Source organism: Bison bison, unplaced genomic scaffold, assembly GCF_000754665.1.
Source record: "Bison bison bison isolate TAMUID 2011002044 unplaced genomic scaffold, Bison_UMD1.0 scf7180017864495, whole genome shotgun sequence".
In the NCBI taxonomy this organism is placed as follows: Eukaryota; Metazoa; Chordata; class Mammalia; order Artiodactyla; family Bovidae; genus Bison; species Bison bison.
This window is the reverse complement of record NW_011495054.1, coordinates 7,787,861-7,800,535: the sequence shown is the minus strand read 5'-3', so window position 1 is coordinate 7,800,535 and position 12,675 is coordinate 7,787,861. Positions and strand designations below refer to the sequence as shown.

Below are 12,675 nucleotides of genomic sequence, written 5' to 3'. Positions count from 1 at the left end.
TACATTAAAATTAAGAACTGCTCACTGGGCTTCCCTGGTGGCTCTGTGGTAAAGAATCCGCCTGCCAATGCGGGAGGTGTGGGCTGGATCCCTGGTCCGGAAAGATCGTACATGCCCAGGAGCAACTAAGCCTGCGAGACACAGCTACTGAGCCTGCGCCCTCTAGAGCCTGTGCTCCACAACAAAAGAGGCCACTGAAACAAGAAGCCTTTGTACCGCAATGAAGAGTAGCCCCCACTCACCGCAACCAGAGAAAAGCCTGCCCAGCACAAAGACCCAGCACAGCCAAAAATAAGTAAAATTACTTTAAAAAAAACAAAACTAGTCATCAAAACATGCCACTGCGGGGAAGGGGGGGGGGTGGGATGGCAACAACAAGCCACCAACTTGGGAGGAAGAAATTGCAATACATGCAACCAAAAGTATGCATTAAGACCCAGGACACCCAGATATCAGAAAAAATGTGACAAACCAAAAGAAAAATGAGGCAAAGATTTTAACAGCTACTTCAAAGGTTTTTTTCAAAAAGGAAATCTGAGGTTTGAAAAGACACTCAACTTCATTAGTAATGAAAGGGAAATGCAAATTTAAACTGTACTTTCAAATTCATGAAGACTGGCTAAAATGTATGTCAACATCCCAGCTGGCGCGCAATGAGAACGCTGACACCGCCGGCAGAAGCAGCGACTGACAGCCTGGAAACAGCTCAGCTCTGCCTCAGGGCCCAGCACTTCCTTCCACTGTGATACATGTTCCTCACAACTCCTACATGTGTGCCTACAGAAACCCTTTTCCACGTGCACCAAGAGACACGCCTGAGAGTCATCGGGACAATTCTCCTCCTCCTAGCAAGACACTGGGTACAACCCAACTGCCTACGAACAGGACAGTTTACACACAGACAACTTTACAGCAGTGCAAACAAACGGACTGTAACTACACTTACCAACGTGAGTAAAACTCAAACACATCTTGAATGAAAGAAAATATACAGCCTGATTCCATTGTACAAAAGCTCAAAAACAAGCAAAATTAAACTATACATTAAGGATACGTTCATAGGGTGTAAAACTATAAAGAAGAGCAAGGGGATGATGATCACAAGTCAGGAAAGTGGTTGCCTCTCGGGAGGGGGGGGGGAAGCAACTGGAGAGGGCACAGAGGAGACTCCTAAGGGACTGGCAACGTGCTATTTCTTAACCTGGGTGGCGGGCACATGGACGTTCACCCTATTATCAGGATGTAAAGTGAATGTACACATTTATCCACCCTACACATTTCATGACAAACAAAGATCCTGTTTTACTCACAACTGTTGACTTAGGGAAAGCTGGGAGACAGACATTTAATGTAAAAGGGGCCACACTCACCAGGGCTTCCTCGTAGGGTTTGTATTTCTCCAGCTGCTGCAGGGCTTTGTTGTAGCTCTGAATTACTGACTCTGGAATGGGGTCTTCAGACCATTCCTCATACTCTGCAAACGTTGCTTCCATATCTATTGAGAGATGGAGTCAGTCTTGTGGGTCTGACAGTTGGGTTTTATCAACTCAAACACAGAGTAAACTCTGAGACAGGTGCCCCGGGCCCCTCCCGCATCTCTGGCCATGGGCTCTTACTGACTGAACCCTGAGCTCTTCTGCTGAGCCCTGAATTGGCCCCAGACTCTATCCTGAAGAACCATCCTGGGCAGCCCTACCAGCTAATCCAACCATCAGAAAATGAAACTAACAGCAAGGCTATAACCACTCTTACCTACTGCTTCCTATGTTCTAATACTTCACATCCATTATCTCATTCAATCCTCACAATTCTGCAAGGGAGGTTCTACCGTGATTCCCACAATGCGGTTGAGGAAACACAAGCAGAGGGTCACATCACCCGGCCACAGTCAATGGCAGAGAGAGGCTCTGAACCCAGGCAGTCTTCTGGCTCAAGTTCACGCTCACTCACCATGCTGCACTCTCTCACACTGGTATGTGAGGTGAAATGTACAAGCCAGCTCCGCTCTGGCCTTTTCTGCTTGTCATCCAAGGATTCAACTGGAGAGCCACTTTATAATTTGTCAAATCAAACCCAAATAAACCAGGAAGTAAAAAGAGAAGTAACACCTGGGTTCAGAGGTTCCGAAGCTGTGCGGTGCATAACCGCATCCAGGGAACACGCAAGACGGTGGCCTCGAGCTCCTCCCACGCTTGGGAAAGTCCTCTCAGTGCTTCTTGCGTTCAAAAAAGGAGGTTTGGCTTGCCAAAGTATGTTCACACGAAAAAGAATCTTTCCCAACCCCCAAAAATTCAGACAGAGCTACTCCAATCAACTGTGCTCCTGAACCAAATCACCTCCACAGAAGACGTAACGTAAGCCCACGTCAAATATCCACCCTGTAATGGAGGTTTCTTCTGAAGAGAAGATGCTTATGACAGAACTCTCATTCCCCCAGAAAACACAGGGGGTCAGCTTCCCTAGTCCTCTCAGAGACCCTGTCTCTGCCCACCCCCGCACCATGTCTTAACATGGGAAACTGGGAGTCCCGCCTCTGACCCTCACAACTCTCCTGAGCGTTAACAATCCAAGATACATTTTCACCCAGGGCCTTGTCAACAGTGACGCTGTCCAATAAGAAAACAAACGCCAGCCACGTCTGCCTCACGAGATGCTGGGGAAGGCCTAATCATAACACGCCCCAAAGCGCCGACTGCTGACGGGGCAGTTTCTCTTACCGTAGAGTGGGATCGCCAGCTGTCGCCGGAAGAGACTGTGGACTTTCTCCAGCTGTGAATCAAAGGTTTGTTCCCAGTCAGAAGGGGAAAGGAAGCCAGCCATGGGCTAAAGAAGCAAACCCGTAGTAAATGACAAACTTTGGTTCTGCCTACTTCAAAACTTATTTCAGCACATTTTTAGCTCACACTAAAAAAAATTCATAGGACCCCTTATACATGAAGTATTATGCCAAACGTTGTAAGAGGCTCAAATGTCAATGTTATCTCTACCAACTGATGGTGATGGGGAGAGCAAGAAGGAATCTAAGAAATGGACCCAAATGACTATCATGAGATAGGACAGAGGCATCTCAAGTATCAAAGGCTCGTGGCTTGCTTCAGGCTGGTTTTTAGGGCTGTCTGCAGCTATCCAGGGAGGAAGTTAGGAAAGACTCCTAGAGGAGCTGGCATTGGGACACGTCTGCAGGCTCTCCGGAACTAATGAGACAGAAACGGACTCCCGGATGAATGAACAGCATGAATCAAAGCACAGAGGCAGAAACTGCAGGAATACTGAGGGGAGTGCAGGACCAGAGTCCACATGGGGTCACGAATGACACGTGTCAGCCAGAGGCTCTGCCCCGGCACTTCAGGGAGGGTGGGGGGCAGGCATCACTGCACGTTCTTCAACAGGGACTCAGTCCGGAAGGGCCTGGGCTCTTGTAATCATGATGATCCAAGTAATACAGGGCTCCACCGCGTACCAACAACAGTGTGGTCACACACGTAGTGGGAGAGACACTGGGCGTGGGCTCTCAAATTCTATAAATCATAGTCTAGTCTAAAAACTGCAATTATGATGAGGTTAAATCTCCCATAGTCACTATGGGACACGCTCTATATATACAGTGTACGAAGATAACCAAGTCACCCCTTCAAAATTATATATATTACATATAATTTATATTTATATTAACATATTTATATTTTAATACAAATTATATTTTTATATTACATTAGTAGATAACATGTATATATTAACATAATCTATATTTATATATTATACTAATATTAATACATAATTTGGGGGGGTGACTTGGTTATCCTTGTACATTCACCTGGAACCATAACTAAAACAGCAGTATTTTTAAACACTACGAAAAGCCTGTAGGGCATCTGCTTTTTAGTCAAGGAAGACATTCCTGCTATTCCACAAAGATACTTCATTTTATTTACTTTACTGCCCACCCACCAAGGGATGGGCAAAGACCGTTTTGTTAATTGTGTTCTTCCGAGACCACTAACAAAGACTGGTAAGCGGCTGATCGAAGGCAAGCACTGGGTACTCACCCGGGCAGCTTCCACGATGGCACTTTCAAACTCCCGGTATGCCTCCCAGATGGCAAGTCCCTTGGTCATGTGTAACCCGACGGACGAGAGGGCCCTTTCAAACACAGAGCGGACTTTCTCAAGACCACCTTTCTGACCAATCCCGCCGACTGAGTACTGGCCGTACTCTAGCCAAATGTTAGGACCTAAAAATGAGAAGTATATTTAGGATAGGAAATGCCCAAATGTCAAAACTTTTGTTCTGATGCAAACAGAAGAAATGAGCCCACTGAAAAAGTGCTCATTCATAAAGAGAACAGCATCACTGACAGGCACCCCAGGTCACCTGTATCAACACTGCAGCCTGAGAAGGAAGTCCACCTAACGTTCCTACCAAGTATCGTCAGAGAGACCTGACTATGTAAGCAGTACATGCCAGGTGGCAATACGTAATCTTATGACTGGTTATAAAGCGGATTTATTAAAATTGAAGGAACCCTTAACAGATTTCAAAGAATATAATTAGAAATCTGAATGATTTTTCAGAAAGATTGCAAAGCCTAGACTGTTCCAACTTTTAAATCTTGATTCATTTTTAAGCCTTCTGATTGAAATGAAAAAAAAAAATTTTTTAAATACCAATCCTGTTACCAAAGATTCTAAATCTCTAAAACACAAGAGACCTGGCTGCCTTGTTTCTTTCCCTCTTTAATAAACTTTCTATATGCTCACTCCTGCAGCTTTAAAACTAATGAATTAAACTCTTGATAAATGCATTGTTTTTTACTAAATACATTTTGCCTATTAAGTCACTTTTCAGAGATCTGAAAGTAAGTTGATGCTTATACACTAATCTTGGAAAATAAAAATTCTAAAAGATAAAGCTAACATGAGAATTCCTGCATGTTTTCCTGAGGCTTGCTTTTTCAATGAAATAAATCTATTTCAAAGAATTTAGCTAAAGTTTGTCAGCTGCTCTGTTTTCCCTCACCAGCACAGAGCTGCCACGTGGGCTACGGAATACAAAATGAAATGAACGAGCTCTTGAAGCAGAATCCTCCCTTAGTGAGGGTTAGTCAGGTTTACAGGAGGGTCTACACTTCTCACAAGGGGAAATGCCCACACAGGGAGTGAGGACAATTAGACAGGGAAAAGGGATATTTAATTAACAATGGGGACTTTTTTTAAACACTTTTTTAAAAACATTTTGTCCACAGCATTGTCTGATACAGTCCTCAGTGTCTGCCGAGAAAATATTTTAGAGACTTATATACCATCAAACTGGATTTAAAGAGAGAGAAAGCGTTCACACTTCACTTTCACTGTTAAGACCAACAGACAAGGCAGATCTCCATGGTGATGGATGATTCTGTAGCTCGAGGCAGTGGTGAAATAAATATCACAAAACTATTCGCACACATTGTATGTACCAAGGTCCATTTCCTTGAGTTTGTACTGCAGTCATGGGGTTTCCCTGGCGGCTCAGTGGAAAAGAATCTGCCTACAGTGCAGGAGACGCAGGTTCGATACCTGGGTTGGGAAGATCCCCTGGAGGAGAGCATAACAACCCACTCTAGTATTCTTGACTGGAGAATCCCATGGACAGAGGAGCCTGGTGGGCTGCAGTCCATGGGGTCGCAAAGGGTGGGACACGACTGAAGTGACTGAGCACGCATGTACTACAGCCATAAGATACTGGGGGATACTGGATCAAGAAACTACACAAGACCTCTCTGTACCATCTTCGCAAACTCCTATAAATCCATAATAATTTCAAAATTTTTAAAGTTTTTTAGTATTGGGGGAAATCAAGCATCCTGTCCAAAGCTTCTAAAATTCCATTCAATACATAAAAGGTAACCTTTGCTGCTGCTGCTGCTAAGTCGCTTCAGTCGTGTCTGACTCTGTGCGACCCCAGAGACGGCAGCCCACCAGGCTCCCCCGTCCCTGGTATCCTCCAGGCAAGAACACTGCAGTGGGTTGCCATTTTCTTCTCCAATGCATGAAAGTGAAAGTGAAGACGCTCAGTCGTATCTGACTCTCAGCGACCCCATGGACTGCAGCCTACCAGGCTCCTCTGTCCATGGGATTTGCCAGGCAAGAGTACTGGAGTGGGTTGCCATAGTCACCTGGAAATAGCAGCTAAGTTCTCCCTGGAGATAAATGCTGGGGGCAAGTCTATTCACCTCCTCCCTTCATCTGTTTCTTCCACATGTATTGTGAAACCAAAAGCCTCAACTGAAAACCACAGACAGTGATAATAATAACCGCACTCCAGTCTTTCCCACTGCTTTTTGAAGGACCTTCCTGGGGGCAGCGCCTCACGGTGTGGTCCCAGCAACCGAGAGGGACACGAGAGGAGCCTGCCAGACACGCTTGGGCCGGCCCGCAGGGGACTCACAGATATAATCCTTCACCGCTCTCTCGAAGAGGTCGTACACATGCTCCCGGTCCAGGCCGTCCATGGCCATGCTGATCTCGTCGTGCAGCCACTCCAGCCAGAGCTCTGCAAGACACCCACGCCCTGCATCACTGCCCATCCCCCAGCCCCGCCCAAAGTCGTGTGCTGATGCACCTCCAGGCATCATCATGCAAAGGTTTCGTCTGCCCCATACACCCTGGCCCAGTTCACAGAAATTCAGTTCTTACAACCTGCACTAAGCACACACGAGGCTGACGCTTCCAAGTAAGAGCAGATCACTGAAGTCATAATATCCCTCCAGCTACGGGGCAGTTTATATTCTGCAAAGTACTTACACACTTTCTCTTTCAATATCTATCAAAATCCTGAGAGGCAGGCAACAGTAACATTAGTAACAATGGCATCTATCCAAGAATTCATGACACGCCGAGCACGTGTTAAGCGAGGCACACAGAATGCCTTGTGTGCAGAAACTACTGTTACCCCATCATACTGCTGGGAACACTGAGCCTCAGGACGCTTATATGATGGTCTTAATGTCACAAAGCCAGAAAGACATCTGAAAGGCAATCGATTTCAGCTTCGACACTCCACAGTCATGCTTTGTGGGAGGGAAAGGGGGACAGAGCTGGATCTAGGATCTGTGTTAACTCACTTGTCCCTAAAAGATCGATTACATATACTCATGGAGATTTAACTACAAAGATGCTTGGCATAATCACATTTCATAAGCCAAGTTAAGAAGAAATAACTTAAATGCCCAACTACTGTGGAACAAATAAGGTATGAAACATTTAAATTAAACCTGCTTATGAAAGTGTAACTATACTATAGTTACAATTATCCGTTTCTGAGAGAACAGATTATATACATAAATACCAGAATGGGAAGCAGAAAGGGAATGGGGAAATTTTAATTATACAGAAATATTTTATCATAACATTACGATAAAGAAATCAAGATTTGAATTGTGGACTTGGTATTGCATGACCACAACTATGTTTAGCAAAATCCTAGAAGATGATAAACTAAAAGTCGCTGACTTTGGATGGATTTTCTTCCTTCCACTACACTTATCCCGAATTTTTTATAAGGAGCATGTCCCACTTTCAGCACGGGAAAAAAGACCCTTCAATTCTCTGTGTTTATGAAAGTGGCTCAACTGCGGAAGCGCTACCTTCGGTCAAAGGGAAGATCTCGCTCATCTTCTGGCGTGCCATCCTCACTTTGGTCAGCTCCCCTTCCAGCCGGAGCAACCGGATCAGGTCCACGTGGCAGTTGTAGTCATAGACGTTGATAGACAGCTGGAAGGAAAAGGAACACAGGTGGAAATTCAGAATGCGATCATCAAATAACTCAGCTTCTGTCACCACTGGCAAAAGCGCACGCCTGCTACAAGCACAAAATACGTGTTTTCTGGAAGAGACACAAAAACAGCAAGGCAACACTTCCCTCAGGAAGATGGAGAAAAACATACAGGAGACTTTTTTTTTCTTACCACACCACTCGGCATGTGTGATCTTACTTCCCTGACCAGGGATTGAACCTGGGCCCCTGGCAGAGTCCTAACCACTGGACCACCAGGGAATTCTGAGAGACTTTTTAAAATAAATGTAACACTCGGAGCCTAGTGGGCTGCCGTCTCTGGGGTCGCACAGAGTCGGACATGACTGAAGCGACTTAGCAGCAGCAGCAACACTCCTTCACATCTGTTACAGGCCCCAGAACACACTTGGTTCTCCCAGAAATACAGGCAACAGGCTAACGAGACAAACACAGTGTGACCTGAGGCAAGTCACTCACTTTTCTAAGCTTCCATTCTCTCATCTGTAAAATGGGATACCCCGCCAGATGGTGAGAATTCTGAAAGGTAATTCAGTATCACACCGCAGCACATGCCAGGGACATGTAATTAAGAGCGCTTTGCTTTTACTGAACAAACAAATGAAAACCCTACCAGGAGAAACAAGAATGATGACAGACTAGTACCAGATGAAGCTGAGTGACAGGCACAAAATGATTCATTTCAAACTTTTCAAACTAGAAGTTAATAAATTAAGATCACTGCTTCCAAAGATACTGGACATCTGAAACAAAGGAAAACTAAAGGAATCTGTCACTAGCAGGCTTTTACTCTTAAACAGCTAAAGGAACCTCTTCAACGAGAAGGAAAATGGTAAGAGAAATCTTGGAGCATCAGGAAGGAAGAAAGAGCAGAAATACAGGTAAGCACAAGTGAACCTTCTCGACTCTTCTAAATTGTATGCGATAACGGAAATAATTTTAAGACTATCTGATACCCAAAACAATGACAAAGGAAAAATGGTAAAGAGACCTAAATGGGAGGAACATTTCAACACTTTACTCAGGGATAAAACACAGATACCATGTAAATGAAATACACTGAAATACTCAAAGCAACTACTAAGAAACTATATAGACCAAGACTCTAAACCTTCATATGAGTAACCAAGCTGGAATCCAGAGAATGTTCAGGTAACCCACACAAAGGTGAGGAGAGAGAACCCTGAGAACAAGAAACACAGGAAACAAACAGAAAAGAATAATGTCGGGCTTTAGACCTAATATATCAGTTCAGTTCAGTTGCTCAGTCGTGTCTGACTCTTTGTGACCCCATGAATCGTAGCACGCCAGGCCTCCCTGTCCATCACCAACCCCCGGAGTTCACCCAGACTCACATCCATCGAGTCAGTGATGCCATCCAGCCACCTCATCCTCTGTCGTCCCCTTCTCCTCCTGCCCCCAATCCCTCCCAGCATCAGAGTCTTTTCCAATGAGTCAACTCTTCGCATGAGGTGGCCAAAGTACTGGAGTTTCAGCTTCAGCATCATTCCTTCCAAAGAAATCCCAGGGCTGATCTCCTTCAGAACGGACTGGTTGGATCTCCTCGCAGTCCAAGGGACTCTCAAGAGTCTTCTCCAACACCACAGTTCAAAAGCATCAATTCTTCGGTGCTCAGCCTTCTTCACAGTCCAACTCTCACATCCATACATGACCACTGGAAAAACCACAGCCTTGACTAGATGGACCTTTGTTGGCAAAGTAATGTCTCTGCTTTTGAATATGCTATCTAGGTTGGTCATAACTTTCCTTCCAAGGAGTAAGCGTCTTTTAATTTCATGGCTGCAGTCACCATCTGCAGTGATTTTGGAGGAAAGAGTGAATGTCGACATTCACTCTTGCCATCTCCTGTTTGACCACTTCCAATTGACTTGATTCATGGACCTGACATTCCACGTTCCTATGCAATATTGCTCTTTACAGCATCGGACCTTGCTTCTGTCACCAGTCACATCCACAACTGGGTATTGTTTTTGCTTTGGCTCCATCCCTTCATTCTTTCTGGAGTTATTTCTCCACTGATTTCCAGTAGTATATTGGGCACCTACTGACCTGGGGAGTTCCTCTTTCAGTATCCTATCATTTTGCCTTTTCATACTGTTCATGGGGTTGTCAAGGTAAGAATACTGAAGTGGTTTGCCATTCCCTTCTCCAGTGGACCACATTCTGTCAGATCTCTCCACCATGACCCGCCTGTCTTGGGTGGCCCCAAGGGCATGGCTTAGTTTCACTGAGTTAGACCAGGCTGCGGTCCTAGTGTGATTAAATTGACTAGTTTTCTGTGATTATGGTCTCAGCGTGTCTGCCCTCTGATGTTTCAGTAATTTGCATGTCAGGTGGTCTGGTATTCCCATCTCTTTCAGAATTTTCCACAGTTTATTGTGATCCACACAGTCAAAGGCTTTGGCATAGTCAATAAAGCAGAAATAGATGTTTTTCTGGAATTCTCTTGCTTTTTCGATGATCCAGCGGATATTGGTAATTTGATCTCTGGTTCCTCTGCCTTTTCTTTACTGAGCCCATCTTCGCATGAAATGTTCCCTTAGTATCTCTAATTTTCTTGAAAAGATCTCTAGTCCTTCCCATTCTGTTGTTTTCCTCTATTTCTCTGCATTGATTGCTGAGGAAGGCTTTCTTATCTCCTCTTGCTATTCTTTGATAATATATCAATAATTACCTTTAAAGGACCTGGTCTAAACACGCTAATTAAAAGGCAGAGAATAGCAGAGTGAATAAAAACACAACCTACCTGAATGCTGATTACAAGAAACTCACTTCAAGTTCAAGTAAAAGGATGGGGGGCTTCCCTGGTGGCTCAGTGGTAAAAAAAAAAAAAAAAAGTCCACCTGCCAATGCAGGAGACGTGACTTTGAGCCCTGACCCAGGAAGATCCCACACACTGCACAACCAAGCCCGTTGCTGAGCCTGTGCTCTAGAGCCCGGGCAGCCACAGCTGCTGAGTGCTCCTGCCGCAATTACTGAAACCCACGTGCCCCAGGGCCTGTGTCCACGACAAGAGAAGCCACCGCAATGAGAAGCCCACACACCACATTAGAGAGCAGCCTCCACTCACCACAACTGGAGAAAAGCCTGCAGAGCAACAAAGACCCAGCACAGCTAGAAATAAATAAGCAAATAAAAATATACAAGGTAGAAGGATGGGGAAAGATCCAGCATGCGACAAACAAAAAGGAGCAGAAGTGGCTATATTAATATCACATAAAGTAGACGTTAGAGCAAAGAAAATGATCAGAGATAAAACAGGACATTACGTAATGATGAAAGGATCAACCCACCAGGAAGACAAAACAATCCCAAACGTGCAGGCACCGAACAACAGAATCTCAAAATAGAGAAAGCAAAAACTGATACAGCTAAAAGAAGACACAGACATAGCCACCGTTACACTGGGAATCAGCAGCCCCCACTCAGAAACTAAAAGAACTATCAGATTATCAGCAAGGATATAAAAGAACTCAACAACACCGTTAACCAACATGATCTAATTGCTATATAAAGAACACCCTACCCAACAATAACAGAGTAACACAGTCTTCTCCAGTGCCCAAGGAACGTTCACTGGGACCATATCCTGGGCCATAAAACAAACCTCAACAAAGTTTTAAAACATTGAATCACACAGGGTATGTTTTCTGGTAAGAAGAGAAGCAAACTAGAAATCAATTACTGTAGGAATCAATCTCTCTAAACACTTGGAAATTAAGCAATAAAAAAAAATTTTTTTTTTCTTTGGCCACATCCTGCAGCACATGGGATCCTAGTTCCCGACCAGGGACTGAACTCGCAAACCCGGCACTGGAAGGCAGAATCTTAACCACTGGACTGCCGGGAAGTCCCAAGCAATACACTTCTAAATAATCTATCGATCAAGGAGGAAATCTCAAAGAAAATTTAAAATACACAGAACTGAATGAAAATGAAAACACAGCAAATCAAAATAAGTAGACTGCAGCTAGCACAGTGTGGAGAGGAAACTTAGAGAACTAAAGCCAATGTACAAAAAGAATTACACACCATGACTAAGTGGGAGGCATTCCGGGTATACAAGGCAAGCTCAATCTGTAAAATTAAATCACTGCATTCCACTGTGTAACACAGTAAAAAACAAAATTCATGATAGCGATTAATACAGAAAACAAGCGTTCACAATAAACACTCTCAACCTTTGGCTCTGGAAAAGGCTGTCGTGCTCACGCAAGCTCAGCTCCTGGTCGTGTCCGATTCTTTCAACCCCATGGACTGTACAGCCCGCCAGGCTCCTCTGTCCATCGGGTTTGCTAGGCAAGAATTGTGTCTGCTGCTCTGGCAGAGATTCTTTACCACTGCACCGCCTAGAAAGCCCTGTAAAAGACTGTTAAGAGGCTGCAAAGACAAGCTATAGGCCGGGGGGTGGGGGGTGGGTGTATCAACCAAGTATCTGACGAAGTTAACATCTAAAAGATATAACTCCAAACGAGTTAAAAAACAAACAATCCAAATAAAAACTGGCAAAAGACATGAACCAAAAATGTATATCCAGAGAAGACACAGATGGCCAGGGAGTGCACGTGAGTAATGGTCAATGTCAGCAGCTGTACGGAATGCACAGACTGACACCGCAGCGAGCTGTCCTTACACACCTAGCAGCATGGCCGAAGGCGGACTTCCTGGCGGTCCAGTGATAAAAATCCACCTGCCAACGCAGGGGACACAGGCTGGACCCCTGGTCCAGGAAGACTCCACGTGCCGCGGGGCAACTGGGCCTGGCTACCACAACCACTGAAGCCTGTACGCCTAGAGCCCGAGCTCCTCCAGTGAAGCCACCACAAGGAGCCCACACACCACAGCTAGAGAGTGGCCCCCCTG

At 44.9% G+C, this 12,675-nt stretch overlaps 1 protein-coding gene across 2 annotated transcripts in view; it reads right to left on the bottom strand.

The window, feature by feature from the left end:
• The window catches only part of SART3 (squamous cell carcinoma antigen recognized by T cells 3), a 41,308-nt gene that overhangs the window by 22,746 nt on the left and 5,887 nt on the right, over positions 1 to 12,675 (bottom strand). Inside the window, exons 2-6 of one of the 2 annotated variants that reach the window (XM_010828684.1) lie at positions 7,625 to 7,751; positions 6,427 to 6,531; positions 4,047 to 4,231; positions 2,718 to 2,823; positions 1,371 to 1,495 (exon numbers count right to left, since the gene is read on the bottom strand). In XM_010828684.1, the coding sequence (XP_010826986.1) occupies positions 1,371 to 1,495; positions 2,718 to 2,823; positions 4,047 to 4,231; positions 6,427 to 6,531; positions 7,625 to 7,751 (648 nt within the window). The remainder of the gene's footprint in view (positions 1 to 1,370; positions 1,496 to 2,717; positions 2,824 to 4,046; positions 4,232 to 6,426; positions 6,532 to 7,624; positions 7,752 to 12,675) is intronic. The other variant, XM_010828685.1, reaches the window with a different exon arrangement.